Below are 27,158 nucleotides of genomic sequence, written 5' to 3' on the forward strand. Positions count from 1 at the left end.
TTTTTTTCCGAAAAGTTTGAACGAAGTTTGAAGAAAAATTGTCCAAACATTCCAAAAATCAAGCGATTATTCTCAATATTTACGCATCAAACGAATGTCAAATTGCGTGAAATATTCGTTCTGCATGGTGGTGTTGAACTTGTCGAGCTATGGACGACGACGAGCATGCGTTCGACTTTGGCGTGTCCGCGGCGCCCGCGTCGTTGCAAACGCACAACGAGATTTGGGCAGACATCAAGCATCGCTGCCGCGAGATGAGCAGTGCCAAGACGAAGAAGAATCGAGGTCCTGCCTTGATGGAGTTTCAGAACATGGTGTCGTCGCTCAAGCACCAACAGGTCTTGCACGCAAGCGGCACGTGGAGCTTCGTGATCACAGCGCTCATTCAAGTCATTGAAGTGGACTTCTCAGCTCTCCTCAAGAAGAAACATGCAACAGGGGGGGATTTCAAACTCGACCACGAAGCCACGATGAACAATTTGCTTGACTACGCTCACACACACACTTCGCCTGCAAGCTCCACGGCAGTGCTCGATCGCGACACCGTCGGCCGCACCGCACTGAAGCGACTGGTATCCTTTTGCGAAGCGATCCTCGTCAAACCAAGTCTCGAGCAAACACCGGCAGAAGGCAGTGCCCTTCGCATTTTGGACAAGCTCTTCCGATTCAATGCATACTGTCGCGCGGTGGACGAGTCGAAGCTGAAAAAAGTGCTTGAACGCGTCCTCTACGTGCTCAACGATCGCACGTCTTCGAACTTGTTGCTCGCATCCAGGATTGCGTTGAGCATCCTGACGAATTTCCAGTCGGATTTGCACACACGATTGCCTGGTTTCATGGAATTCTTCCACCAGTGGTTCCAAGATATCCGATCGGAAGCTGAAGGCAGTCGGTTGCCCCATCCCTCGTACGGAAGAAGCGTATCCGTGGATGCGGTCGCGCGGAATGTGCTGAGCTGCATGGTCGTGCTCATGCGGCAGTATGGTCCCCACATGGTCCCGCTCCTGCAAGTACATGCCCACGAGGTCGTGCAGTATGTTCTGTACAATCTCAAGGACGACGTGGTCGTCCTGTCGACGGAACCAGCCGAATTTCTCATCATGTACTATCGTTTAGTGCATTATAGCACAGCCGCGCCATCGTCCATCCAGGTGAGGACCTCCTGTCGAGCCATTCGAACTCGGATATGTTGAGAATGTACATGGCAGGTCCGCGAACTCAAGCAGTTGCATGCTATGTGCGTTTTGGACAATAAGATTCTCGCCACGGTTGTCCGCCATGTCGCCACGACATTCAAAGCACGAACACCCGCCTCGTTCAATGAGAAAGCCATCTTGTGGCTGAGTATGGTGGCAGACGTGATGTTTTACACTGACCAGTGGAGTTTTCGTGACTCCACGACCAAAAGATCTCGCCACATGACTGGACTGGACACCATCCTGACGCATTTGCAAGTGGACGCAGTCTCTCCAACAGCAGTGCCGCAAATCTCTCAACTCACGTCGACTCAAACGTTCAAGGATGTCGCGTTGCCGCGGTTGAAATGGCTACTTCTGATGCAAGCACTTCTCTCCCGCCACGGACACTGGTAAGCTGAAGCACAGTGTGTGAGGCATCAAGTTTCACATGTTTTAGGCTGGTGGAGCATCAAGTCGATGGTTTACAGTCGCTCCAGTCGTTGTTGATGAAGTTGTTGGAGGATGGAAAACTCGAGGCCGAGTGCAAAGAACAGACTTTGCAGTGCCTCTTGAGCCTGGCGTTGTACATGCCCAACGAAAACGGATCGAGTTCATGGCACCGTCTGTGGCAAACGCTCCTCTCGGACTATTCCTTTCGCAACATGACCAAATTCGAGTCGGGCGATGTTGTGGTACAACTTTTATCCGCCCTTGTCGCGCTCAACTACGTGTCGGCCGCCATGCTTGAATGCGATCTTGCTGCGATTTTGGAGTTTCCCGTCTTTTCAAGCCCTTCCGGTATGACTAAATGACCGTCGTCCGTGGCAATCCGTCGTCTAAGTTGACATTAGTGCATGCAACGTTGTTGCTGCATTTGATCCAAACTCGAGTCGACACAAACTCGTGTAAGGGGGTGTGGTCTCTGCAAGACATTTCAGCGTACTTCTTTAAAACGCTTGCGCAGCAGAGCTTTGCACGCGATGGAATCGGTCATGCCACACCACTTCTCGTGTCTGCGATCGGGTCGATCGTTTCGAGCGGTCCGACAGGATTGGACTGCACTCCGTACCTCGTTTCGGCACTCTGGGTTGGCTGCACGACGTGCGACTTACCCGATCATGTGGCCGCCGTGTATTCCAAGCGAGATAGCGATGTGTTTCAAGTGCGTCGCCATGCTCAATTGACCCGACTTGCCGAATACTTCGCACGCGAATGCCAAAACAATCGAGACGTTGTCCCGCTTCCCACGTCGGGAAGGATTGCGTTTCCAACGTTTGTCGATTTGAGAATCACGCTAGACCCGTCGGCCTTGGTTGCTGCCAGAGCCGTCCACGTCAAGCACTCACCTGCCAAGTCGCAAGCCGTCATGACGGGGAACTCCATCTTACTGGATGAAATGCACAAACTGTTTGACGACGTGGTTGAAATGTGCGACACATCCTCAACCGACCAATTCGTCGCCTGCGTTGAAGCGTTGATGAATGTTCGTGTTGAAAGGTGGGCAAAGACATGTGGAGCTGACGGGTTGCCGTTTAGGTTGGCGTTGTGTTTGCGGGCGTGGTAGATGTGTTTTCGTTGGACGCGCCCATTGTCATGAAGAATCTTCTGACGGCTGTTTGGTCGCGTATGTCCAAGTGGCTGGCGTCGCCAAACGCCGTTGGGTTGCTGCAGAAACTGCTGTGCATGTTGCAACTGCTCGGTCGCAGTGGATGCGTGGACCAAGATGGTAAAGGCAAGTTTCCGCCGTCATGTCGGGCCATCCTTTCGTAAGACATTGCGTCGTGCAGATCATCCTGCAAGTGGCATTGACGTGAGCGCGTTTTAGGTGCATCGGTACCAATGTGGAGGAATTCATCACGACAAATAAAAATGCAGATGTTCCTGACGTCGACGACGATGAAGTTGACACAAGTCGATGGGCAAGCGTTGCTTTCAAGAAATCCCAGTCCCGGTTGTGGTGCCTCCGTATTCACCAATTGCTCCAGTACGAGCAACGACGGGCGTCCATGAGCAGTCAGTCCTCCAAGCAAGAAGACTCGGCGCAGTTGATTCGCCAAGTCGTCGAACAAAATTACGTGTCTGCGTTTCAGTGTCTGGCGCTTATTCCATCGCTTGGACGACCGCTCACGAACGAAGGACTCGCCACGATAGTGTTTTTGCTTCAGAGCACACTGGTGAGCCACCCTGTGGAAGTATGCGAGCACCTGGAACATGTCGCAGTTGCCATTTCTCGGCAGCAATTCAAAGGCACAAGTGCGTCGTATGATCTCGGCGTGGTCTTTGATACGTTGCTGGAGCTGCGAAAGACCAAAAAATCCCCTCGTCACTTGCGCCGTGCCCTTATTTTGGCCTACGAGCAGCTTTTTCTCATGGACGTCGATCGGTTTGTGGACTTTTCCGACTACATGATGGCGTCATTCCTTGATCACGACATTGGCGTCCAAGTTGCGAGCCTCAGTGTGCTCCAGTCGGCGTATGCCAAGTACGACGAAGGCGTTGTCGCGATCTTTCACGACGTCGAGAGTTTGCTCAAGAACCAAGCAAGTCACATGATCGTCGCAGCGCTGGCTTGTTTTATCTCTGCTGGAAGCGCTGATGTGTTGCTCAGTCGTGTCTTGGCGCTGTACAGTCTGTGGTTTGACGCCGAGCCAGAGTTGTTTCGAGCTTGTACGGACGGGCTAGCAACGTTGTATGGCTACGAAACACCCTTGTCCATGCTGGAGGACATGTGTTGGCCGACGTTGTGCCACTACGCTGAGCTTGGCCCTCAGTTGAAGGCAAAGCGAGACCTCTCTCAGTTTCCCATGGCATTGTTTGGAGAGTCCTTGGTCCGACTGACGGAAAGCCATCTCGTTCCATCGTTTGCGTCGTTGGTCTTGTTGCTGAACGAGTCAAATCAAGATTTTCATCACCTGGACAAACTCAACATACCCAACGTGACGGAGCTCAAGCCGAGCGTTCTCGTGGTCCTGGCGTGGGCGAAACAGAAATCCACGCCATGTGCCGTGACGCCGGAAATGACATTGACGATTCTGCACTATCTTTTGAATTTGAACGCGTACGCGGCGGAAACCTACCCTTTGCAATGGTGCACGTTTGAGGCGATGGTGTGTCGCCCAGTTAACTTGGTCGACATTGCGTTGATGCTTCATGCGTGGCTCGGCGAACACCGCCTCAAGTCGTTGGCCACGGAGCCGATCAAGTTCCTGTGCGAAGCCGTGGATGCGCTGTCGACTGGTTCTTCTAACGGGCACGCGATATCGCAGCGGATTGTGCTGCACGTGTTGCTGCAGCATGCCCAAATATTTGACGTGGTTTGTGCGCTCAAACGTGTGTGCGACCAATGGGCGCGAGATCCCGATGTGTTTGGCCAAAACGTGAACTTTTTAATTTGTGGTCTCGTTCTGCGGTACACAGCTCTCCCGATGAAGAACCAAGAAGTCGTCGAAGATATCGCGCACGCGATCAGCCGCGTGCAAAAATTGGGCAAGTTCCTCGCGAAACTGAATCCATTTCCGTCCAACATTTCGCCTGGTTTAAATCAACTCCAGCGCTCGTACAGCACGGACGAGCCTGTCATTCAAACCCTGGCTGAAAAGTTCACGCGACCGCTGCTCCAAACGTCTCCTTTGACGACGGAAGGGTTGCGCTCACTTCAAGACATTGTTGTGTCCAACGCAGACGAGCAACACGTCCCCACGATTGTGCATGGCCTTTTGGCCAAAGCATATCAAAATGCCTTGCGTGAAAATGATACGGACAAACAGGTCCAGATTGCGACATGTTTGGGACTGATGGGAGCGGTGTTTCCAGCAGATATCCTAAGCCATGATGTTGGGAGACTGGAAGTGCTCTACCTTCAACTGTTCTCTCGCCCTTCCCTGGCTGCTCTGTCCAAAGCGAAGGATGCCTGGTTGGAACTGTTGGGCAAGTTGCTCGAATGCTTGATCCTGATGTTATTTGAATCCGATGGCAAGGTCGTGCATATCGCTCACAACACCGTCAAAGCTCTCTTACAACTGGAAGAAGTCCAAGTCGCCGTCGACCACATGAAGAGCCATTCCCATGGTCTCAAAACTTTTCTTCAGAACATCCCCTCCGCGATGCTTCCTCCACGACCACCTCCGCTCGTTCGAACGACGTCCAGGTGGTCGCCGGCGGACCACGCATCATTTCGCGAGTGGGTTTGCCATGTTTGCTGCTTGCTAATCAAACAAAGCCGACACCCCACCTTCGCAGTGTGCCTTGAAATGTGCGCTTTCCACGAACGCATTGCCGTGTTCTTGCTTCCGTTGGCGATCTACTTCGTCCTTGGCACGGATGCCACGGAATTGGTCATGCTGGAACAGTTGTTGGTCCAAGAAAGCTCGCTGCCTCTGAAACACGGCCAAGTTCTCGTCCAGACAATCAATTATGTTCGGCACCTTCAAATGATAAAGTCGCAGCACGCATCGTGGTCGTTGCCGTATCTGCAAGTTGCTCAATTGGCGCTGCGGTGCAAAATGCCGTATTCGGCGCTCCAGTACGTGGAGCTGCATCTGGAACAAACGTTTGGAACAATCCAGCCCGACGATCGACTGTCGTCCGACGTGACAAATATTCTACTTCAAGCGTACAAAGAAATCAACGCTGTGGATGCCATCGATGGCGTCCGACAAGTCGGGCACTCCTTTGCGGATCAGCTCGCGATCTACGCGCTGGAGAAAAGGTTTTCCGACTGCTTGCCGCTCTACGATGCCATTTCCCGTCAGGAGGGGACGCAAGCGCACCACAACGGTGCAGTGGTGCTCAACATCAACAGCACCTCTCAATCGATTTAGTTGTAGGACTGGCGAAAACCCTCCACTCCTTGGGCTACACGAATTTGCTCGAAACGTACTTGTCGACCCATGACTCGTCTGGTATCAGCAAGTTTCAGTACCAAATGGCATGGAAACAAAACCAGTGGTCGCTAAAAGCGCCAGCAGCGACGACGCCAACTTCTGCCAACTTTCATGGGTTGCTCTACGGCTGTCTCAAGTCCATGGCAACCAACGACGGCCACCAATTCCACCAACTCGTCGTCCAGGCTAAAACTTCGATCCTTGCCAACCAGGACCTGTCTTTCACGGGTGCGCCCTGGCTAGTTGCGTTGGTTTGGAAGGTGAATGCGATACCTAGGCCTTGAAATGACCAAGACGCTGCATAAATCGATGGTTCAGTTGGAGACAGTGGCCAAGTTAGAGTGTGTTTGGAAGATCAAAGTGAGAACCCGTCGTCCACTTTTTCATCGCTTAGGGCGAAACATGTGCGTAGGACGAGCAAGCTCAACCGTCCGTTCTTGGCTCAAGTGTCGCTGACGTCGATGGGCAGCTCCACGACCTGATTGACAAATGGAAGCAACGCCATGCCGTGTACGAAGAAGATTTTGACACGTACTCGACAATGCTGCAGCTCGAGATGTGCTGCTTGTCCATTGTCGAAGGACGGACGTATTTGCCAGCATGGTTTGGATAAAGAGGCATCCCCGACTGCAGTTTACATTGAGTATTCTTCGTAGGCAGCTAAAATTGGCCCAAGCAGCAAGGCAAGCGAAACGAGTCGCTATCGCGATCCGCGCGTTGAACGAGCTCGAAACAATGCCGATGGGTCCCACGGAAACGATTTCGTTCCTCATGGAAAAGGCCAACTTGTACTATTCCATCAAGGAGAGCTATCGTGCTCTAGAAATTGCGAAGACCATCCACAAACATCTCACAACCAACCAAGACAACGATGGTCTGGCGCTGGCGCACGTAAACTCGACCATTGGGCAATGGTTGGCCGAGATGAAGGCCGAGCGAAGTGAAGTGATCCAGACAAAGTACTTGTCGGCGGCAACGCAGATTTTCGAAACGATGGACTCGGTATTCAGTCCAGTTGTCGAGGCATTTCTTAATTGCTACCGTACACACAGGGCCTGCAGTGTGGCAAGGAAGCGTCCCGCGCGTATCGAATGCTGGCCGACTACACATTTGACATGTACAATCAAGTCAAGACCCGCGTCGAGTCGAAGGAGTGGAAGCGCGGGAAAAAAGTTGCCGAGGCTCAAGAGGCCGAGCTGAGGCTCTTTGACGCTTCCGCCGGCGCGCAAAAGGCACACACGCGCCACGGCGTCCTTCGGAAACAGGTATACGCTGCTTTGGCGAACGGCAGTAAGTTCACCCTCGCGCCAACACGACAGGTCGAGTACGACAAGAAGGAACGGCATGCGGTCGAGTCGTCCGTCGACAAGTTCCTCACAATCGCATTGAAGAACTATGGCTTAAGCTTGCGGTACGACTGCCTACCTGAGCGCGATCGGCTGGAGGGACGCTGTTAGGTTCACCGCCGATGGCGACATGACCCCGGTGTTTCGCATCTTGTCGTTGTGGTTCCGGCACTTTCAGAACCCCGTTGTGAATGAACAAGTCGACGAAATCATTCGAATCGTGCCGTCGTACAAGTTTATTCCGCTGTCGTACCAAGTAATCTCGCGCCTTGGAACGTCTCATCCAAGCATCCAAGAGCTCGTACGAAAGCTCACAACGGAACACCCACACCACACGATCGTGCAGCTCTTGGCGCTCAAGAATGGATCCAAACGCGGGACGGCCGCGTATCGCGATAACATTGGCGTGCTCAAGTCCGACGAGGCGGTGAATGTCCTGACCTTTGTCAAACGGGCGAGTTCGACGTTGGCAGCGCTGGTTGAGAACATGGAGGTGCTCTGTGACGCCTACATAACCCTTGCTCTCCATGACACAAAGGAATACGAACGGCGAGGTTCGACCGGTGCATGACGTGGCAGCAGTTGGCCACACGACCATGCGAGTCTGTGTAGGAATGAAAAAGATCGCGTTGGCCAACATCCTCGTCGGGCGAGATCGCGTGCCGTTTGACAACTGCTTGCGACTGCGGAAGTTTAACCAGGCTGGGCTAGCGCGCCCGGCAGTGCTCACGTATGCGATCAAGCCTCGTTCGGACGGCGACTACTCGAACGTACCGCGCGTCCAGTCGTTTGAGAAGGAGTTTACTGTGACCGACTCGGGTACGACTCGGTGGGCCGCTGGCTCCGCAACAACCTGACACCTGTGCAGGTGTCCACAAGCCCAAGATCATCTATTGCTACGGCTCCGACGGCATCCGGCGCAAGCAGTTGGTCAAAGGAAACGACGACACCCGCCAGGTACTATCCAAGGGCACTGGCATGCAACGTAGTCATGGCCGTGCAGGACTTGGTGATCGAGCAAGCGTTTGACATGGTCAACTCGTTCTTGAACGAAGATCCTAACACGCGAGGGCGCCACCTCCAGATCAAGACGTACAAGGTAATTATCGCATGGCCCACGTTCTTGTGACGGTGCGTCGTGGCTCTAGGTGACGCCGTTAGATACCGTCGCGGGCGTGTTGGAGTGGGTCGATAATACGATGCCGATGGGGGGCTACCTCAATGGAAAGCCCATGGACGCCCACATGCGATACCATCCCAACGAGTGGAAGCACGTGCAGTGTCGGTCGTACTTGCAAAAAGCCACCGACAAGTATCAAGCATTCATGGAGATTCAAGCGCATTTTACTCCTGTGTTTCACCACTACTTTTTGGAAAAGTACCCGGATCCTGCGACGTGGTGCGTCGTTGTGCCCGACTGGTTGGGACCAACATGGCCGTAGGTACGCGCGCCGCGAGGCGTACACGCGCAGCGTGGCCGTGACGTCGATTGTCGGCCACATTCTCGGCATTGGCGATCGGCATTCGCAAAACATCCTGATCGACGAAGCGAGCGGGGAGCTTGTTCACATTGACTTTGGTGTGGTGTTTGATCAAGGTATGCGATGCCCATGGGTGTGGCGCTCATGTGTATGAAGGCATGACACTCATTACACCCGAGACGGTCCCGTTCCGTCTGACACGCGATGTCGTGGATGGCATGGGGGTGAATGGCGTCGACGGGGTCTTCACTCGCTGCTGCGAAGAAACCCTCAAGGTCCTTCGAAAGAAGGGCAATGCACTCTCCACGATCGTCGAAGTCTTTATTCACGATCCGCTCTACAACTGGACATTGTCCCCGGGTCGTGCGCTGCAAGTGCAAAAGGACAAGATGGAAAACGATTTGCAAGTTGCCCGCGCCGACGACAAGGGCACGGACGACGACGAGAACGTGGCCGACTTGGCAGCTCGTGTGCTGCTTCGAGTCAAACAGAAACTGCAGGGCTACGAAGACCCGACGAGCGAGGCCATGAGCGTCGAAGGCCAGGTGAAGCACCTCATTCAAGTCGCACGAGATCCCCACAACTTGTGCAAGATTTACCCAGGCTGGGGACCGTGGCTGTAGTGTGGCGACGTGACGATCGTCGGAAAATTTTGAAGTCCATTTATCCGGATTTGTCCGGTTTTTGCTTCGAGACATTGCAGCAAATCGACTGTGCATCGACGTGCCGTCGAGAAGCTCGTCAGCGACAATGTCCATCCCTCAATGGGCTGCGACGTGGCGACCGGACATTCGGCAGCTGCTACATCGCTTACAGGACACCCCGGACACTTCATCGCAAGCACCTTCGTTTGCTGTGGACGAGCTACAGGTGGACGTTTATGTGCGCCAATTGTATGCTCATACGTACTTGGAACCGAGCTCCGAGCGCATGAAGAATGCTGCAGAAGGTATAGTACGAACGCTGGAGTTTCACCACCGTGATCGCCATGCCGCGAGGATATCAACCATCTTCTTTGGTACACCTGACGTGAACCACCCGTCCCGTCCGCTCTCTTTGAAAATCCCAACTCGCATCGCGTGCTTGCTTCTTGAGCTGGCCAACTCGCCATTATCGATCACTCCGACCGAGTTGGACGAAATTGATCTCGTGCGCATTGCATGCGAGTCACGTTCGTCCAAGATCTTCCATGACGAACAGCGGGCCAAAGCAGCCACACGTGCTTTGGTGGACGAGCTCAACCATCTGACCATGGAAGATCCATGGTTCAAGGCGGAAAACGCGGATGAAGAAGATGATGACGCACTGTGGGGCAGCGACGACGATATTCCGGCGGACGAGTCGCTGGGGCAACTCAGTTCTTCGCAACTTCCATTGCAACCCAACATAACCAATGCCACGTCTGAAGTCCCAATGGATTGCGATCGCCTTTCGCCAAAACATGACGTCGTGCCAAGCGAAGCTACCTTTTGCACTGCTTCTCCGGAACCAGAGCCCCCATTGCCTGTGGAAGTGTATCGTTCGAACAAGCCGTGGCTCCTTTACCAAGGTTACGCAGAGGCGCTCGGGCAATTCGAGACTCCGCTGCGATTCCTTGAGAAAAGAATTCTCCCGGAGCACCATTTCGTCGAGCACGTGCTGTTTGTGCTACTGGGGTGCACGTCGACTACTTTTGAAAGCGCCTCCGTCTCGTCCTCCATCCCGTTTTGGTCATCCATGAGCTACACAAAGTTCGAACTCGCGTCATCCTCATTGCACCTACAGTCCGTGTCGCATCTCACACCTGCGTGTTTGTATCAAAGCCTCAACCACTGGAGCGACGTCGCAACTGCGCTGTCCTTCATCCGCGCGGCTGTCGCTCATCTCGGATCGTTCCCGTCGCCAACGATGCAGGGCTCATCGCATGCCTTGTCCGAATTCGTGCGTGGCGTCGACAGCACTGTGTCAACGCACATGCGTAACATGCACGTGCTCGGAACATCTCGACCGACGCTGATTTTCCTCTGGGTCGAACTGCACCCTGTCATTAACAGCATCCATTGGCTTCGGCACGTCATCTTGGACGTTTTGCAGCCGGTAGAGCAGACCAAGACGCCAACCATTCGGGAACTCGCGACCACAGTCCTGACATCGCTGAGCGTACTCCTGGAGCAGTACACGGTCTTGGAGGACTCCCGGCACTACGCATTGTTGGCACAGTGGTTTGGGCACGCGCTCACACCGTATTTGCAAAGCGTGCACGACTTCCTCGACGGCCATCCCGCATCTCTCGACGTTGGATTTGATCTCCACCCCGATTTGTGGACACCGTTTCAGCGAGCGCTCTTCCGTACCACCCGACTCCCTACATCGACTACCCCCCCTCGCTTCATGCACAGTTTACAGTCGCTACTTCTCGAGGCGCATGCATATGCTATCGTGTGGCGAGACTCCATCGGCGCATCACGCCACCCAACCGAAGTCATCGCTAGTACTGACGTCATGGAGTCCCAGCCGAACGCTGACTTGCGTTCAAACGCTTCAACGCCGTGGAGGCCATCGTACGTTCACACACGTAAGTGCAAGCACCCCCTTTCATAGCTTGACCTGTTCGCCACTAACGACCCGTGTGATGTAGAGATTCCTCCAGGATTGCCCCACCTCACGGCGGCGGCAGACGTCGCGCAGGAGTCGACATGGATGTCCAGTGAGCTCTGTGTCGATGCAGACACAGCAACGACTGTTTTTGATCCCATTCCTGTGCGCTAGATGCAACGCAAGTACCGCCATTGTCCTTTGACGAATACTTGAGTTTCAACGTGATCGAGCCATTGCAAGCGCGGGTACAGCGGGGCATCCACGAGCTGCATGGAATCGAATGCTCTGTGTAGTGTTTGGCCATCGGGCATGCCATGGTGACGCACGTGAAAGACACGTGGCGCGTTGTTGACCACTGGGAAGCCATGCGGTTGTTTGTGCTGCAATATCATGTACGGCGAGGATTCGTTCAGGATCTTGGATGATGTTACATAAACTGGTCGTAGCCGGACACGTCGAGTGGACTGAGCGAGCAGCTCGTCCAGCATGTTATGACGCCGGCGCTTCGACCTCTTTGGCGCGATGGGTATGCCATGAATGCGATGTTTCGACACATCGTCGCCACAGCCCCGGCGGTAGCCCGCATCCCAGCGACTTTTGTCATTGTGACCACGATGGACCGATGTAGACCGACGCGTACCTCAATCACGCCGCGTGTATTTCGCTCCAGCTGAACATCCCCAGCGATAGTGCGGCGGTGGGAGAGTCCATTGCGGCGCTCAACACGTTGGCCTTTCGTTACGCAGCGCCAGGTCCCCTCAAGCTGCTCTTTCGGCAGGACGTGATGGACCGCCTGTCGAAACTTGGCATCCTGTTGTTGCAAGTAAAATCTGTCGTCGATTGGAAACCACGGCGTCATCCGTTCTATCGTGTAGGTTCAAGGTGTTGAAAGGGCGTTGGTCTCGGTACGATCTCGTCTTCCTCGACGTAGAGCATACCAACGACGGCTGCATCCTCCTAGCTCAAACAAACCACGACGCGAACGCTGCCCCAGTAAGTCAACCGCATGTCCATGAACGAGGGTTGTACGAACAAATGTAGCGTCCCTGCGATGCACGTACACCTGGTCGACTTGGCCGGCATGCTGCATTTCGTCAAGCAAATGCACGAATACTTTCGACAACAGGTTCGTGGGTGGAACCTGCCAAGGAATTGAATCGTGTGAGCTGCTCGTGCTGTTGTGTAGACAGATTGTTGCAACCACATTACCGACGCCATGGTGCAAGCGACCCTTGTATCGGAGGTACTTCTTGGTGCGCGGCGGATCCGCTTACCGTCGCCGCTGCATAGATGAACGACGCGATTGAACGGGTCCTTCATGTCATGCTGGAGCGGTGCTTCCTTCTGAAAAAGGTGGAGGGGATGCCGCTGTGCTTGAGTCTAACTACCCTGGATACGTAGCATGCTTCAATCCACCAGTACCTCATGCACGTGCTGAATCAAGTTATCCAGTATGCCATGTGCTTTGCCCAAGTTGTATCCAACCACCGCGGTGCGCATCCTTCATGAAGAGCATGGAGCACACAGGGGTCCTCATGCATTCTATGCCCCAGGTGAAGTCGACAATGCGGTGGAGATAAGTGGACTGGCTGCAGCAGCCAGTAAATTCAAGAGAGCGCATGGCTACCTCATGATTATGCTGCATTCGATGGCCAGAACCGGGTCCGCGCCGCATTTGCACGAGCTCGTCGTGCAGTTGAACTACAATGGCGTGTACATCCTCGATTAAGACCCTTATCGACGCTCCGACCACGAATTATCAACCAGCTCAACTGAACGTCATGGGGACTCGTCCGTGCCATGCCGCAATCCATTCCACAGCATTTGGTCGAACCTGTGAGACGAGCATGTTTTCCATCTTGGCGCGATCATGCGGTGGGGACAATCGAGGCGACCCCGCCCGAGTTAACGGCGTCCTCGCGCCGGCGCAATCGACCGATTTGTTTTAGTGCTTGTTGACAAGTGGCTTCCAACGATGCGACTGTGTTCTTGTTCACGCGGGCCTTGACTGGAGCCGTCGCCATGCCAAAGTGTGGGCCATACCTACGGCATCTCTCGTTCAAATGGAATTTGACGACACGACCATACATGGGAAAGTAGTCGTGATCGGAAACTTGGTCGGGCAACATTTGGTCGATGGCGGTCGCCGTGAGGGCTGCAAAACATCGCGCCGCATCCGATTCATTGTAGCCTCCACCGCCAAGCAGTAACAACGGCAGTTCCAGCTCCTTTACAACGTCCAAACACCAGCACAAGCCCGTGGCTGTCAAGTTGAATGTCCCCAAGGGATCCCTGTCGCGATGCGTGAAAATCGATTGTTTTCGCACCAAACACATCCGTACGTAGCAAGGGTGTCGACGCCGCACGTCATGACAACATGCGTCGGCATGAACGCCTCCACGATTGCCTGCACGACCACCTCAAACACTTCAAAGAACTGGTTGTCCGTAATGCCGTCGTCCAAAGGCACGTTGAGGTTTCGGTGTCGGCCGGCCCCTCGACCGATGGACGACGGACTGCCTGTACCAGGAAAGAAGCCTCGGGCGAACTTGTGGAATGACAGTGTGAACACTTGGGACGAGAAGTAGAATGCTTCCTCGACGCCATCGCCGTGGTGGACGTCGATGTCAATTACGAGGACTTTGCAAGCGTGTATGTTGTGCAAGAGGTAATCCACGGCAAGGACCACATCGTTCACGTAGCAAAACCCACTTGCATGGTCTTTCTTGGCGTGGTGCCGGCCTCCGCCCCAGTTGATCGCAATGTCGATGCTGCCGGACACGAGCAACTTGCTGGCCGTAAGTGACGCACCAGCAACATACGAACAATATGAAAACAGTCCTGGAAACGCATATGCATCGTCGACAAGACCGTGCTCGAGCATGATGGCAGCGGCCGACGAAGTTTCGGCTTTCAGAGCATCGACATAATCGCTGCTGTGGAACCGTTTAAGGTCGGACGGCGAAGCCACATCAGGAGCTATGACATGGACGTGCGCCAATAGACCTGTGTGCTGAAGCAATGAGAACGTCATGCAGTCCCGGTTCGAGTGCACGGGAAGCGACGACAGTGCTGCCGCATATGCGCTCGAGAACACAAGCGCCGTCGTCGGCATCCTGTGCTTTGAGCACTTTCTCCGGATACAGCGCCACGAATTCAGATGCTGTAAATATTCATCGTTTTCCCTGTGTCATTTTCAGCCATTCCATTTTCTTCAAAGATTGACATTTACGTTTTCAAGTGAGAAAAACGGTGTCAAAAAAGACCATTCTTTGTTTCGTACATCCGGCAACAAGTACTAACTGTAAGTACAGATTGCTTCTACTAGTAGTACTATGTGGAGACTGCCAGTGCGGGGATCTCATGCCGAAACCATGCCACAACGCGCAGAGCTCAACCGTGTTGACAACCGCGCAAACAAGGGAGGTGCTGCGATGATCCCCGCTTCCTGTGAGGTCATCACCACGTCGAGCTTTACTCAAGCGTGCTTTGTGTATTTGCCTCCACCGTTTGGACCTCGGGCGAAGCCAATTCAATCTTGCTGCAGCGAGTGTTCCATGCGTCCAAGTCCTTTAAAACTTGGCGACTCTACTTGAAACCACGACGCATCGATGTAAAACCGCAGAAGATCGTGCAGGAAGGGCAAGGAACGCGAATTCTGCGGGTAGATGTGGTGTGTTCATGTATGTACCTCGTCGCAGCAAGTTCACACCGTACCGTGAGATGTGGGACGCCGAACCGACCCCGACCGCTGCCAGTGATTCCGTTGTCTTCATTTTGCAAATGCCATCCCTGTGCCCTTTGCTTGGTATGACGTCCACACGATTGGTGCTGCTGCAAATTGCTGCCCTTTTGGCACGCGTAGCCACGTTGGACTCGCAGCCTGAACACGATGGATTCACAACGTACTGCTGGAAGGTCAAGGAGAGTCCGCTTGCCAAGGACGTGAACGAGTCGATGAAACTCGTCGAGTCCAAGGATCGCGGGTGTCCGATCCAACTGCGCCTTGAGACTCGAACGACGTCTGGAGATGGAGATCGTGTTGTTCAAGTGCTCGAGCCGCTGCGAGTGCAGTGGACAGCACTCGCAGTGTTCGATTTGACTGCCACGTCGCCCAACGCGCTCAACCTGACACAACTGTACACGATGGCAACGCCTCAGTCGTCGTCAGCTGTCCAGATCGTGCACTCAAATCTGCACGCGTGTGAGTATGGACCCAGGACATGCACGCCGTTCTATCGTGGCGTGAATCCAACCGACAACACTGCCAACCACGAAGCAAACTTCACCGCCGGAAGAGCGCAATTCGAAGAGCCCGACCTACGATTTTCCAAACCAGGGCAATATTCCTTGGTTGCGCATGTGGTCTTGCCTGGAGAGGTCTCGCCCATCAGGTATGACTTTGTCGTGTACTTGAAGGTTGTGGTCAAGGATGGCGGTGGAGGTACATCACCACCAGTGACTCCTGCGTCGGGTGGGGCGCCGCTAGCACTTTCGACGGATGCGAGCAGCAACAGCACGTTGTACGTGGTGCTCGGTGGCGTCGCAGCTCTTTTTTCTGTCGCAATTGTCGCAGTGCTCACGAACTTCGCCCAGAAACGACATCAGCTCATGCCGAAACGACAGCACCACATGCCAAAAGGTTTAGACTTGGATGGGTCCCCGACGCTCACACCACATCCCTCATCTCGCCCTACTGCTTGTCCCGATGTCCTTTACAGCTTGGATCAAACATTCTCGTTTGCCCCGTCGTCGGAGGTCTCGTCATCTTCGTCGGTTCCATCACCTCGACTTCCTCGACAAACCTTTCAAGATCGCTGGGGCAATCGACACCACCCCCAACACACGCCTCCAGCTCCACCTGGTCATCGCGATCACCTCCATTACGATTGCAACGAGTACAGGCGCCAACCCCCGGCGTCTTGGTTCGACGACAATTGTGCCACCCAACTTCATCGGCCAAGCTCTCCCTTATCGCACGATGAGAGTAGGTACTATTAGTAAGTTAACTGTAAACACATCAACGACAACGTACAAAACTAGACTTAATGACAAAATCGCCAAAAATATACTAGTACTCGAGAGTAACTCCCAGCATGTTGGATTTATTGCATATATTCCCCAGATTTATGAAAAATTACGGATATTATCGAATATTACACGCACAGTGTGCGACAAAGATCGCCAAATCTCATGTGGCTGCTTCAACTCGCGGCGCTGGCAGCGCTGAGCTGGACGACGGCTAGCAGTATCAGGGAATGGACCACGGCAATTGCTTTGCCTGAAGGAGATATATATGCGGGTGCTTTGCTGTACGGTATATCGCGGTACCATGACGGCAAGTTCGAGGACAGCGTCAAGGCATTGGCTCTTGCAGTTGAACACCCTGACATGGAAGTGTCGGTGGTGATGAGAGCACAGGTCGAGGTCGCATCCGGCCGACTCTGGCCAGCATACGAGTTGTTGCTGAATGCAGTTGAGTGCGACAAGCAACAGCAGACGAAGCTTCATTGCCTTGGTCGGTCGTACGTTCTCGCGCAGATCTACTTCGATCTTGGCATGCACGACAAAGGCTGCGACTCCCTCGCCTCCATACTTCACGTCAATCAGTGGCACGACAGCGCCAATACTCTTTTCTCTAGTACGCATCTTGACACTCTCACTCGGTCCTTTGACATTTGGGCTTCTAGGATGCACTCGCTCCAACCGAACCTCGGTCCCAATGCCACGAGTGGCGTCTCCATGGTCGCGGTCCACTCAAAACACAAACATTCAAAAGGTGGCCCTCCGCCTACTCATGAGCTCATTTGGACATGCCGTAGTTGCTGTTTGCGACGAATTCACAGAGCACGATGACGTTAGCGTGTTTGGAAGATCACTTGGTGGCGGCTTCGATGCACTATGGTAGCTTGCCCGTTCTGCTCAACCTCGGCGCCATCATGCACGTACGATCATTGAAGCAGCAGCTCTCAACGCACAATGACTGTCGTTTGCGTGATTGGAATAGGCGCGGAAACACTATGCTGCCGCGCTGCACTACTACTTGCAAGTTCTGGCAGTGGACCCGTCCCACTCGTTGGCATTGTCCAACTGCCACGCGCTATGGCAGGCGCTGGTCAACGCCACAACACCCATCACGTCGAGGCATGCGTTTCTCCTAGCGGGTCCACCGACGATATACCTCTCCAACGGTGTCGTTGTCAGTCAACCCTTCGTTCCAGACATCCTGACAGCAGACGCGATGGAAGCAATCAAGGCCGACATCGCGGAAGCTCACTCGCGTGGCCATCGTCACATTGCCTTGGCCAAGCTCCAAGTGGCTGTGATGCATGAGCCAAACAATGCGCTTCTTCTCAACGACCTCGGCGCGATGCAATTTCAAGTACGTTCCGCTCGTGCAATGGCGGCGGCGTGACAAAATGTAGTTGGGACTTGTGACCGACGCAATCGACTCGTTTCGTCGCGCCCTGGCATTGCAACCTACCTATGTGCAAGCACTCAACAACTTGGCGGTACGCGCGCACGAAACATCGCAGATTTTGACATGCATCGTGGAATATCCGCAGACGCTCGCACAAGACCAAGGCCGAGACGACGACGCGTTGGAGTTGTACCATCAAGCGATGGCGGTGGATCCATTCGATGCGCATGTTCGGTACAACGTTGGGAATACGCTGTTTCACATGCAGCGATACGACCGAGTTGTCCGCACGTTGGTCGCTGCCTTTGGCTTGGATGCGTTCCTGGAGTGGACGGCCCGTGACAAGAATGAGCTTGGCATGTCTGGCATGGTTAGCGGCACTGAGGTCTCGGACACGCTGTTGCGCCGCCTGGGAGCCCTCGTAGCTGCGATGCTCGTGGCGTATCCATCGCCTACGACCACTCGTTTCAAATGCATCCAAAATGTCCTGACCCGTCAACATGGCGTGCCGTTCGTGAACCAGTCTGCGTTTGAAGTTCTCGTTCGAAGCACTCAGAAGTCGTTCGATCGGTCGTGGAATGTTTTTGGCCTGGCATTGCATGCAATGGTACGATGCTGCCACCACCGCTGGCGCATGGCGTGACTTCGTACTAGGACGCCATGCGCAACACCGATGGTGTCTATCGAGCCATCCACGAAACGTGCCATCGAAAGCCGTCGCAGCCCTCGACCGGTGATCCCTCGCCCGACGTCGTCGAGGCGCAAGACATTGCGGACGGCAAGCCGTTGCTGTTTTTGGTCATGCAATACTACCGGCCATCCGACCAAGCGCGCCAGGACGAGTTGGATGCGTGCTTGCGATCCAACTTGGCAAACGACAACATTGCCGAGGTCCATGTCTTGCTAGAAGATCCATTAGACCTAACGGCGGTTGTCGGACTCGGCGAGCAGCACAAGCTCCACGTGGCGGTTGTGCATCATCGCTTGACCATGCGAGCGGCACTCGAATATGCAAACACAAAGCACCCGCACTCGTGGTGGGCCATTGCAAACGCAGACATCTACTTTGATCAATCGCTTCGCCTTTTCCTCGATGGCCGTCGACTCGACAAGAACCGCGTACGGCGGCGGCGGCGGCGGCGCCGATATCAAATACAGTCGTCTGGCTGATGGTCCCCTCCTAGGTCGTGGCACTGACGCGATGGCATTTCGACCAAGCACTCGGCCACGCGACCTTTCAACCGCGAATTGATTCGCAAGACGCGTGGATCGTGTACCCGTCCGCGCTTCCCGCGGCCATGCTGCCGCACGTGGATTTTTACCTGGGGTACCTGCGGACAGACTCTCGGTTTGTCGCGGTCCTGACGTCGTTCAACGTGTCTGTCGAGAACTGGGGATTCCATGTCAAAGCAATCCACGTGCATGCTGCACCCCATCGAACGTACACGTCGCAGCACACTGCGTGGGGGGCCGACCAATACCTTTTGCTATCTCTGTTGAATTGGGAAACGTAATGCACCGATACATGCTGGCGACATCGTCGCTGACATGTACTTGGTTGGGAGCAGGCGCGTGCCGGTGCTAGAGAGTGACAGCTGATGGGCACACCCGCCTTTGAATTCGACAAAGGCGACTACAGCTGCGATGACATGGACAATGGATACTGTGCGACAGCACTCCGCAGTGTTCGAGTCCATGACAGCGACTGGACCCACGTTTGCGTCGTGGGGGGCAAATGAGCTGCTCGTGGTCTCTTGTCACGGCCATAAGATGACGGAGATGGGGTCATCTTCGAGCCTACTGGCGCACTTTCTGCGCTGGGATTGCTTGGCACGTGGTTCATGACAGATCCAACCTGGAGTCGGCTGTGAGAGACTTGTCAAGCTCGTCGCGCAGATGCATCGTGTCATGAGCTGTGCGCGTCGAAGCGCACGGCAAGCTCAGGTTTGCCACGCAAGGCGTGTTTGTATCGATGCTGGCTCAGACGGCGTCGGGCGGCGCGGACGAGATTTGCGTGCGCTAGTTCCATAACGGACACGCGGAATATCTCCCAATAAGACACTCTGCGTGAGATTTGGAAACGACTGCCCCCAATTCCATTGCGAGATTTTCCAACGATCCGACGGCGCGTAAAGCATGGTGCTCAAGTCCGGGAAGCTTGAAAAGGTAGGCGGCACTCCATGCCTACACTGCACCCCCGATGACTGCGTGTGCTTGGCAGCAATCACAAACGATATTCGGGTCCAAGTGGACAGTCAAGTGGGTCCACCTCGACGAAGCCTCGCTCAAGTGCTACCCCATGGCAAGATCCATCCCCACTCCTCCTTCTCTTCACATGTGCGGTTGCAGGTAGTCAACCAGCAGGTGTTTCAAGGCGCCAAGTCCAAAGTAATTCCACTGAACGAGTTCACGGTGTCCATGCTCGACGAGGTTTGCCGTCTCGACTTTTGCTCGTGTCACCATGTCATGCGGACAGCGCAAGGTCCACCGCAAGTACTGCTTTCAACTGACGGGGAAGCAAAAGGTACCTGCGACGTCCACCGCCGCACAGGTCTCATCATGGCGCCAGCAAAAGAACAAAATATTTGCGTGTTCGAACGATCGCGAGTGCCGGGAATGGGTCGCCGCTCTTTTGGTACGTTCATGGCTGTGGTCGATATCGACCCACCGTCCATGCGCTGGACAGAACCCGCACGTCGCCAAGCCATCGAACCAAGTCGACGACAACGACAGCGAGTACTTGGTCTAGTTGTTTGGTCATGGGGACGTTAACGTGCTTGGTAGAGAAAATGCAGCGGTCCGCCGAGCGAAAGCTGCCTTTGCCAAGGTATTCCTGCCTCGAGTGTGGCGATTCCGGCGGACAATTCGCCCTTCCTCTATCCCTGCGCTCACTGCCCCTTGTCGATTTGTTGCAGGTTGATGCAGGGAACACCGGCGCGATCGACAGCGCGCGCCTCCATGAGCTCCTCGACACGATGTCCTTTCAACATGTATCGTCCGTTCTCTTCATGACACGAGCTTGACGGCTATCTCACCAGATGCACACGGGGTGGCAAGTCGACCAGCTTGGCGCGATCCAGCTCGCGTTGGACCCGAACAAAACAGGTACAAGCGTGATCGGTGGAGGTGTCTGTCCCACGCCAGCCTCCATAGGGAAAATCCCACGGGACCTGTTTGCGACGTGGGCTCGAGCGCATTTTGACGACTCGTTCAAGCCAGCGGCTCCTCCAGCGGCCAGCACGTTGCCAGCTCCCTCCAAACCTAGCGACGTCACCGACTGGAACGGCATGTACTGGGAGCTCCTCCAGTCGGACTCTCCCGTCGTTCCCAAAGGCTTGAGCATGTCCCACATGATGAAAGAGTTCCGCGACGCAGCGGACTCGTTTGCCCAAAGTGTCGTGGATAACTTGGTCGTCCATCCAACACCATCGTCAACCGTCGACGTCCACTCTGCGAAGCGTAGCCTCGTCGGCTACCCGGACTGCGCTCTGTTTGCCGCCAACGGACTCTACGCAGTCGTGTACCATCCGTCGACGCAACAGGTCGTCAAGTCTCTCGGACATGACATTCGAAGCAGCCGGGTCGTGCTGACGGCGTTGGATGCGGTCGATGGGGCTGCTACAGATCTCGCCGTTCCCGTTCAATGCGTTGTCGACTACATGGGGGTCCGCGTCTTGGTTGTGGCAGAGCTCTTCCAGGCGAGGACGTGCGAAGTCGCGCCAGACACCCACGCGGCGGCCTCCCTTCGCCGCGTGCTGCATCACTTACACATGTGTGATCTCGACAACAACGTGGCCGACATTTTGCCCGTGGACGTCCACCTCGTGCAATGCAATGGCCGCCTCGTCCTGACCAAGCTGCGCCACTTGTGCGCGCCGGACGTTCTCCATGAACTGGACGACGGCAGCGTCGACGCTCCAACACAGCACCACTTGGCTGCGCTCACGTCGTGGAAGCTCCGCCCCGAGTACATCCGTCAGTACCACACGCCATTGCACTCGAACGTGTACCGTGGCCGGTTGTCCCCCGTGCAGGACAACATTGTCGCATGTGCGAGCCACTACATGCAAATGTCGATCCTTCCAGCTTGTGTCCATCGGCTGGAGTCGACAAAGCCGTGTCAATGCGGGAGCCGTCTCATCGATTCCGGGGCCTTTACTGCCATGCTACATGCCGACGGGATCAATATGCGGTACCTAGGTCGAATCTACGAACTCGCCACACTCAAACATGTCCGCCGCCTCGTCCTGTCCGAGATGGTGGCCCGCGTGGCCAAGGTGCTCCTGCGCGCGATGCTTCGTGAGGCTCCGACGCAATGGCGGCCGTTAGTTGTCGATCTGTTCAACGTGTTGTGCGGCGCAGGCTCGGAAAGCGCTGCCTTTTATGCCAACGAAATCGAGCCCACACTCGACCTCAAGTTTGGCGTGATCAAATCCAACCTGCGGCATGAATTGCACATGCCGCAGCTCTTCCTGGCTCTCCAGTACCACACGGGCGTGCAGTTTGAAACAACGGTGTCGTACGTGCCGTTGCTTGACCAAGTGAGCCATCCGTTTCGTGCGCAGAACGTCCTGGCCATCAAGTCGACCGTGTCGTTGGCATGCTCGACGACCACCGCATGCCTGGATATGATCCACCAGGGCAGTACCCTCCACGACGACATGACGGATGAGGAAGTCGACGCTTGTCTAACCAACATCAAGCTCGCGCTCGCAATCGAACAAGCTTGTCCCACGGATTCTCGCCACGTGCGCCTGTGCCACCTCCTCGTACAAGCAGCCGAAGTCAGCGTCCGCGTCGGCGCAGCGGACGATGCCGGTACGTGGTCAATTTGAATAGTCCTGGAGCGATTCGAGTTCTACCATGTCTAGACACGTTCGCGTCCCTGGCGTTGGAGGAAGGACCTGTTGGGCATGCCGTGCTGTCGCGCGCGCACGTTGTGCTCATGCAACTGCATCATGCCAAGCAAGATATGCAGAGCGCACTGCGCGAGTTTGACAAAGCCATCGAGACTGCCACGTGGCACGTCGGGCCGTGCCATCCCTTCATTTTGACTGTCCTCCTGTCCCTGGTAAACATTTGGGTCGACCGGCAGGACTGGCTCAAAGCGCTCGACATTCTCGAGCAGTGCACTACCGTACGACCACTCGTTATACCCTTCATGCAACTTGTTCATCCATCGATGCGGACGTGCAGGTTGTGAAAGAAGCGTACGGGCGCTACACGCTCCAATTTGCCCAGCACCGGTGCCAGCAAGCCGAGCTCTTGCGCTTGGTCGGCAACCTTGACCAAGCTATCAGCATGTACGAAGACGCACTTGCCATCTACGAAGGTACGACGACCTTCCCGCCCGCCGCACTCTCTGCATCGTCCCTCCACCTTCCAAAAAAACAATGGCATGGCTGTGGTAGAAGACTCGACGTGCGTTGTCAAGAGCGCCGACTGCTGCTCGGCCATGACGGCCATTTTGCTCGAACTGCCATCGTTGCAACCTGCATTCAACATGGCGATGAAAGCACACGAGCTACGTGTGGCGTCAGCAGACAACGACGCCATCTTGGCGTCGTGGATGCAGCTTGGCGCGTGCTCGAAAGCCCTCAAGGACGACTTTCGCGCGATCGAGTACTACAAGTCGGCGCTCGCGGTGGCCAAGGCGAATCAAGCGACGATTTCAAATGCCGTTCAGTGCATCCAGGACATTTCCCGCGAACTCTTGGCCCTCGTGTTTCAAACGCTCTCCCCGGACGCCAAGCAGGTCGCCGCTCGATCGTGGTAGCGACCGCTCTTGATGCTCGATGTGTCTAGTGCGTTAGCAAGGTCAACCGCAAGGACAAGCCGGTGTCGAGTGAACTGTTGGCGTTCGTTGTGGCGCAGCTGTACGCGCTGGACGTGCCTCAGTACCTCGACCTGCTGTTTCAAGATCTCTTGCGCGACTCTGGCACTCCGTCGGCGCCCATGTTTGACCAATTCTCGAGCGACATGCAGCTCCGTGCGGCGCAGAAGCTGCTTGACCTTTGACAAGCTGGTCCCCCTTCCGGCCTTGCGCTCCCTCGTTTCCACGTTGTAGCTCACGCGTGCAGCACGCGAGAGACAAAAGTGTGCACACACCAATTCGGCATGAATAATATTACCATAGGATTCACTCGTCCGTCCGACGTTAATGCGAACTTGCGCTGCCTTCCGACGCCGTCTCATCCACGAGCAGTTCGGCCACGGACACGGGCTTCAGGTACTGTTTGCCGTCGTGATACCCGACGGCGATGACGCCAGCGATGCCGTCTACGATCGACTTCATCATGGCAAACGTGTGCTTCTTCTGAACATGCGGCTCTTCTTGCCAGAGTTTCTTGGTTGTCTGGCTGTAGTGGCTCAAGATGGGCGAGATACGGCTCTCGTACGATTTGGGCGAGTGGGTCGCGGTGAAAAAACTCAAACAGACTGCGACGTAAATCGCGCCCGCTTGGAGGGCTCGGCAAAAATTTTCCTGGTTGCAATCTTCTTCGGCATCGCCCAAAATGTACACGAGCTCGCCAAAAATGGCGGGGAACGGAGACGCCACGTACTCTTTCGGCAGCAGCGACGTCAACGACCCTTCCAAACTCATTGTCCATCTAAAAACAGACCAAACAACCATGAGGACGGGTCGCGGCAGTCGCACAGCTTACGAGTCCCACGACACGAGCTCGCCCTTGCGCTGCTTGTTGCGCAAAATGTCGAGTACGACCTTGTCGACAGCGTCCTTGGTCTCCTTCACACACAGAGCAAACGCTTGTATGTAGTCAAAGTCGGACTTGTTGGTCTCAAAGTCTTCGCTCTTGGTCCTGTGGGGAGATTCGGACGGTGTCTTTTTCGGCGACGACGACAAGTCGCCTTCTTCGTCCTCAACGAGATCGTGCTTGACGAAGCGGCCTTTGACCCGCGGCCTTGTGTCGGCCAGCGTTTTTCGCACGGGGTACTTGAACCATTTGTGCCGTGACAAGCGCTACGTTGCATGTTAGGACTTCGCCTCGTCATCACATGATACCTTGGATCGCTTGAGCAGGTATCGATCGAGCATGAGCCGCCGACTTCGCGGCGTGTACAGTCCAATTCGATGGGCCGACGGCGCTTCCTCGGTCGTGTTGGTCGGCTTCAGGATCGCGAGCGTCGATGCCGCAGCATTCGCTGCATCGTTGGCTGTAGGGGTCAACAAGTTTAACCTGCACTCTATCCCGTCATGTTTGTGAGCGGCAAACCATTGCCCTACCGTTCCGAAGAGGCTTCCGTTCGTTTCATCGAGTTGAGGACGTTGGCAGCATCGTCGTCGTGGTCGTGGTGCTGATGGTGGGGACGGTCGTCTTCGTCCGAGCTATAGACAGGAATCGCAACTTTCGGCAAGTCGGCGGCGGCATGGGACGACGTCGGTGCCGACGACCGATCCGGGAGAGGTGGACGGGGCAAGAACGAGTCGGCTTGGTTGCTTGGAGCCGCCGAGGGGGGATGGTGACTGTGGGGGCGGTAGTAGGAAGATGGGGGAGGCAGCTGCGAGTGCGAGCTGTAATTGTCCATATCGGAGCCTCGGAGGTGCGCCGTAGACGGGGGTGGGTACTGCGCATGATGGGACGATGAAGCATACGATGACTGGGCGTGCTTGGATGTTGAGCCAAGGTTGCTCTTTTGGTATATAGGGGGTTGGGAGTACGGCAACGATGACGGGTGATGATACTGAGGCGTTGAAAAGTCTCTGGACGCCGGGGGCTTGGCGTCACGGTAGTATGACACATCGTTTTGTCTACTGCCCTTGACGTAGCGACTGTGGTGATGGAGATGCTGTGGCTGGAGATGGTGGCCTCGAACAGCAGGAGGTTCATCGGCGTGGTGCGCGCGCGCAGCGTAGTCAGATTCGGTGTGCCGGAACGGTTGATGCGGAAAATCGGTACTTCGGCGGAGAGGATGGTGGTGGCTACTGCCACGCATGTCATAGTGACCACTCGATGACGAGGTCGGGCGGTAGTCAGGCGGCCCTTCATCCGGTCGTGGGAGGTAAGGACTCGGCTGAGGAGTGTACTTGGGCAACACACTGTGCGACGAGAAAGACCCCGCGCTTGCGTGGGAGGCGGCGGTCGAGCTCAATTGTGCTTGCGCTTCCACGAGCTGGCCCTCCAGTTTTCGGTACTTGTACTGCATGGAGCGTAGTGCCTCTTCCAGTGGCAAGAGCTCGTCCATCCGACGATTCTGCCGATCGATGTACTCCATGAGCTTTTGGTTTTCTCGCTGAAGGACTTGGTTCTGTTCTTGAAGGTCCTTCATGGCATCGTACGACGAACGTCGAGGAGATTGGCGGGACGGATGCGGATTCATGTCGTCGTGGTGGTGGTGGAACGCTGGCGGTGGCACACTGGTCGACGATGCAGGTGTCATAGACGGGTGTTGCGGCGTAGACGACGGCTGCAGTTGCTGCTGAGGTAGAATCGAGCGGAGGGGCGCCGCCGGAGCAGGGGCCAACGGTCTCGGTGCCGGTGACGGAGCCAAAGCTGTCAAGCGCCGTGGCGACCGATGCACGAGTGTACCACTCGACGACGAAGGAAACGTTGGAGTCTTGGCAGGAGACGTTCGATTCGACGAACAGGATGGCGATGTCGCGGTGGCACGCGCGTGTACCGGTTCGTCGGCTGGTTTTTGCGGATTATCTGGGGTCTTGGTATGGAGGCATTGGGGACAGACCCAATCGCCTGGCGGGATATGCTCCAACGGTGGATTCAAGCAGTACGTGTGAAAGACTACAACATGCAACGAACACGATCATGGGCACGTCATCACAAAACGAGCGATGGCAAGTACACGACGGTGTGTACCTTTGTCGCAAGCGTCGCATATCAGCGACAGTTCGTCGTTCTCGTTGATGTTGCACACTTCGCAGAGATCCGCGACGACCGATCCATCGTCGTCGTCGTCGTCGTTGCCACCGTCGTCTTCGTCCGTGCGTGGCTTTCGTTTTGGCTTGGTTTGCTTGTCCAACTTGCGTTTCTTGGTCGGTTTCTTTCCGCGGCGTCGGCGGCCCGTCGAGTTGCCGTCACTGTCATCGCCGTTGTTGCTGTCACCTTCCGCAGCGTCCGACGTGCTGCTTCGTCCGCGGGTCCGTCGTGCCGGCGGGGACGGAGTCGTGGCCGGACTCGGCTGCTGCGTTGCCTTGGCCATCCCAGCCGTGCGTTTTGTGGGCGGGTTCTGGCTTTCTCGGGGTGTGGGAATATCGGGCGAGTTTTAGCCAATCACAGACGAGACTGCTGACTCCA

General features: G+C 55.3%; 7 protein-coding genes across 11 annotated transcripts; 5 read left to right on the forward strand and 2 right to left on the reverse strand.

The window, feature by feature from the left end:
- The first annotated feature begins 131 nt into the window (after nt 1-131).
- On the forward strand, nt 132-9,600 carry H310_07581 (hypothetical protein). 3 transcript variants are annotated; one of them, XM_008872981.1, is made up of 19 exons: nt 132-1,151; nt 1,209-1,588; nt 1,636-1,976; nt 2,030-2,661; nt 2,715-2,944; nt 3,004-5,954; nt 6,005-6,289; nt 6,339-6,421; nt 6,474-6,664; nt 6,718-7,063; nt 7,114-7,326; nt 7,381-7,472; nt 7,519-7,961; nt 8,020-8,226; nt 8,276-8,364; nt 8,411-8,506; nt 8,556-8,806; nt 8,850-9,004; nt 9,045-9,600. In XM_008872981.1, the coding sequence occupies exons 1-19, from the start codon at nt 150-152 to the stop codon at nt 9,509-9,511; spliced, it is 8,454 nt and encodes a 2,817-aa protein (XP_008871203.1). In that variant the 5' UTR covers nt 132-149; the 3' UTR covers nt 9,512-9,600. The 3 variants fall into 3 exon arrangements, with proteins under 3 accessions (XP_008871203.1, XP_008871204.1, XP_008871205.1); XM_008872982.1 differs by lacking the exons at nt 6,718-7,063; nt 7,114-7,326; nt 7,381-7,472; ... (5 more) ...; nt 8,850-9,004; nt 9,045-9,600 and having other exon boundaries at nt 6,474-6,699; XM_008872983.1 differs by lacking the exons at nt 6,718-7,063; nt 7,114-7,326; nt 7,381-7,472; ... (5 more) ...; nt 8,850-9,004; nt 9,045-9,600 and having other exon boundaries at nt 6,339-6,699.
- H310_07582 lies at nt 9,580-14,461 on the forward strand. Of its 2 annotated transcripts, XM_008872985.1 has the most exons (14): nt 9,580-11,442; nt 11,506-11,574; nt 11,637-11,710; nt 11,759-11,857; nt 11,912-12,040; nt 12,094-12,101; nt 12,150-12,288; nt 12,341-12,370; nt 12,427-12,458; nt 12,507-12,591; nt 12,652-12,708; nt 12,756-12,818; nt 12,867-12,957; nt 13,019-14,461. In XM_008872985.1, the coding sequence occupies exons 1-14, from the start codon at nt 9,639-9,641 to the stop codon at nt 13,192-13,194; spliced, it is 2,856 nt and encodes a 951-aa protein (XP_008871207.1). In that variant the 5' UTR covers nt 9,580-9,638; the 3' UTR covers nt 13,195-14,461. The 2 variants fall into 2 exon arrangements, with proteins under 2 accessions (XP_008871207.1, XP_008871206.1); XM_008872984.1 differs by having other exon boundaries at nt 12,094-12,288.
- On the reverse strand, nt 13,173-14,594 carry H310_07583 (hypothetical protein). Its single transcript, XM_008872986.1, has 3 exons — nt 13,808-14,594; nt 13,554-13,757; nt 13,173-13,508 (listed from the first exon to the last, which is right to left on the reverse strand). Exons 1-3 carry the CDS (start codon nt 14,578-14,580, stop codon nt 13,334-13,336), a joined length of 1,152 nt encoding a protein of 383 aa, XP_008871208.1. The 5' UTR covers nt 14,581-14,594; the 3' UTR covers nt 13,173-13,333.
- Nucleotides 14,595-15,188: 594 nt separating this feature from the next.
- H310_07584 (hypothetical protein) lies at nt 15,189-16,113 on the forward strand (the record flags this gene model as incomplete). Its single annotated transcript, XM_008872987.1, has 2 exons — nt 15,189-15,988; nt 16,062-16,113. 2 exons carry the CDS (start codon nt 15,189-15,191, stop codon nt 16,111-16,113), a joined length of 852 nt encoding a protein of 283 aa, XP_008871209.1.
- A 1,185-nt stretch (nt 16,114-17,298) lies between these two features.
- On the forward strand, nt 17,299-19,450 carry H310_07585 (hypothetical protein). The gene is made up of 6 exons (XM_008872988.1): nt 17,299-17,410; nt 17,473-17,847; nt 17,891-17,977; nt 18,032-18,493; nt 18,541-19,005; nt 19,071-19,450. Exons 1-6 carry the CDS (start codon nt 17,318-17,320, stop codon nt 19,398-19,400), a joined length of 1,812 nt encoding a protein of 603 aa, XP_008871210.1. The 5' UTR covers nt 17,299-17,317; the 3' UTR covers nt 19,401-19,450.
- Nucleotides 19,451-20,022: 572 nt separating this feature from the next.
- H310_07586 (hypothetical protein) lies at nt 20,023-23,904 on the forward strand (the record flags this gene model as incomplete). The annotated part of the gene is made up of 13 exons (XM_008872989.1): nt 20,023-20,052; nt 20,236-20,316; nt 20,363-20,410; nt 20,456-20,521; nt 20,573-20,622; nt 20,671-20,713; nt 20,802-20,876; nt 20,925-20,991; nt 21,040-22,704; nt 22,758-23,023; nt 23,083-23,218; nt 23,298-23,641; nt 23,692-23,904. 13 exons carry the CDS (start codon nt 20,023-20,025, stop codon nt 23,902-23,904), a joined length of 3,084 nt encoding a protein of 1,027 aa, XP_008871211.1.
- A 79-nt stretch (nt 23,905-23,983) lies between these two features.
- On the reverse strand, nt 23,984-27,088 carry H310_07587. Of its 2 annotated transcripts, XM_008872990.1 has the most exons (5): nt 26,721-27,088; nt 25,133-26,645; nt 24,911-25,085; nt 24,552-24,868; nt 23,984-24,497 (listed from the first exon to the last, which is right to left on the reverse strand). In XM_008872990.1, exons 1-5 carry the CDS (start codon nt 27,061-27,063, stop codon nt 24,044-24,046), a joined length of 2,802 nt encoding a protein of 933 aa, XP_008871212.1. In that variant the 5' UTR covers nt 27,064-27,088; the 3' UTR covers nt 23,984-24,043. The 2 variants fall into 2 exon arrangements, with proteins under 2 accessions (XP_008871212.1, XP_008871213.1); XM_008872991.1 differs by having other exon boundaries at nt 23,984-24,868.
- Nucleotides 27,089-27,158: the final 70 nt, after the last annotated feature.

Source organism: Aphanomyces invadans (genome assembly GCF_000520115.1).
Source record: "Aphanomyces invadans strain NJM9701 unplaced genomic scaffold supercont1.14, whole genome shotgun sequence".
NCBI classification, from domain to species: domain Eukaryota; phylum Oomycota; class Saprolegniomycetes; order Saprolegniales; family Verrucalvaceae; genus Aphanomyces; species Aphanomyces invadans.

Excerpts from the sequence above, each read along its gene's own strand:
- H310_07583 (XM_008872986.1), bottom strand. The coding sequence starts at position 14,580 with ATGCCGACGACGGCGCTTGTGTTCTCGAGCGCATATGCGGCAGCACTG. Across the intron at positions 13,758-13,807 it reads GGCGTCGACACCCTTGCTAC|GGATCCCTTGGGGACATTCA; the intron begins GTACGGATGTGT and ends GCATCGCGACAG. Across the intron at positions 13,509-13,553 it reads GATCACGACTACTTTCCCAT|GTATGGCCCACACTTTGGCA; the intron begins GTATGGTCGTGT and ends GAGATGCCGTAG.
- H310_07585 (XM_008872988.1), top strand. The coding sequence starts at position 17,318 with ATGACGTTAGCGTGTTTGGAAGATCACTTGGTGGCGGCTTCGATGCAC. Across the intron at positions 17,411-17,472 it reads ACCTCGGCGCCATCATGCAC|GCGCGGAAACACTATGCTGC; the intron begins GTACGATCATTG and ends TGATTGGAATAG. Across the intron at positions 18,494-18,540 it reads GCCTGGCATTGCATGCAATG|GACGCCATGCGCAACACCGA; the intron begins GTACGATGCTGC and ends ACTTCGTACTAG.
- H310_07582 (XM_008872984.1), top strand. The coding sequence starts at position 9,639 with ATGTCCATCCCTCAATGGGCTGCGACGTGGCGACCGGACATTCGGCAG. Across the intron at positions 11,711-11,758 it reads TCGAGCCATTGCAAGCGCGG|TGTTTGGCCATCGGGCATGC; the intron begins GTACAGCGGGGC and ends TGCTCTGTGTAG. Across the intron at positions 12,709-12,755 it reads AAGCGACCCTTGTATCGGAG|ATGAACGACGCGATTGAACG; the intron begins GTACTTCTTGGT and ends GCCGCTGCATAG.
- H310_07581 (XM_008872981.1), top strand. The coding sequence starts at position 150 with ATGGACGACGACGAGCATGCGTTCGACTTTGGCGTGTCCGCGGCGCCC. Across the intron at positions 1,977-2,029 it reads CGTCTTTTCAAGCCCTTCCG|TGCATGCAACGTTGTTGCTG; the intron begins GTATGACTAAAT and ends AGTTGACATTAG. Across the intron at positions 6,290-6,338 it reads CCAGGACCTGTCTTTCACGG|GCCTTGAAATGACCAAGACG; the intron begins GTGCGCCCTGGC and ends TGCGATACCTAG.
- H310_07587 (XM_008872990.1), bottom strand. The coding sequence starts at position 27,063 with ATGGCCAAGGCAACGCAGCAGCCGAGTCCGGCCACGACTCCGTCCCCG. Across the intron at positions 25,086-25,132 it reads ACGGAAGCCTCTTCGGAACG|GTTAAACTTGTTGACCCCTA; the intron begins GTAGGGCAATGG and ends GATAGAGTGCAG. Across the intron at positions 24,869-24,910 it reads ACCTGCTCAAGCGATCCAAG|CGCTTGTCACGGCACAAATG; the intron begins GTATCATGTGAT and ends CATGCAACGTAG.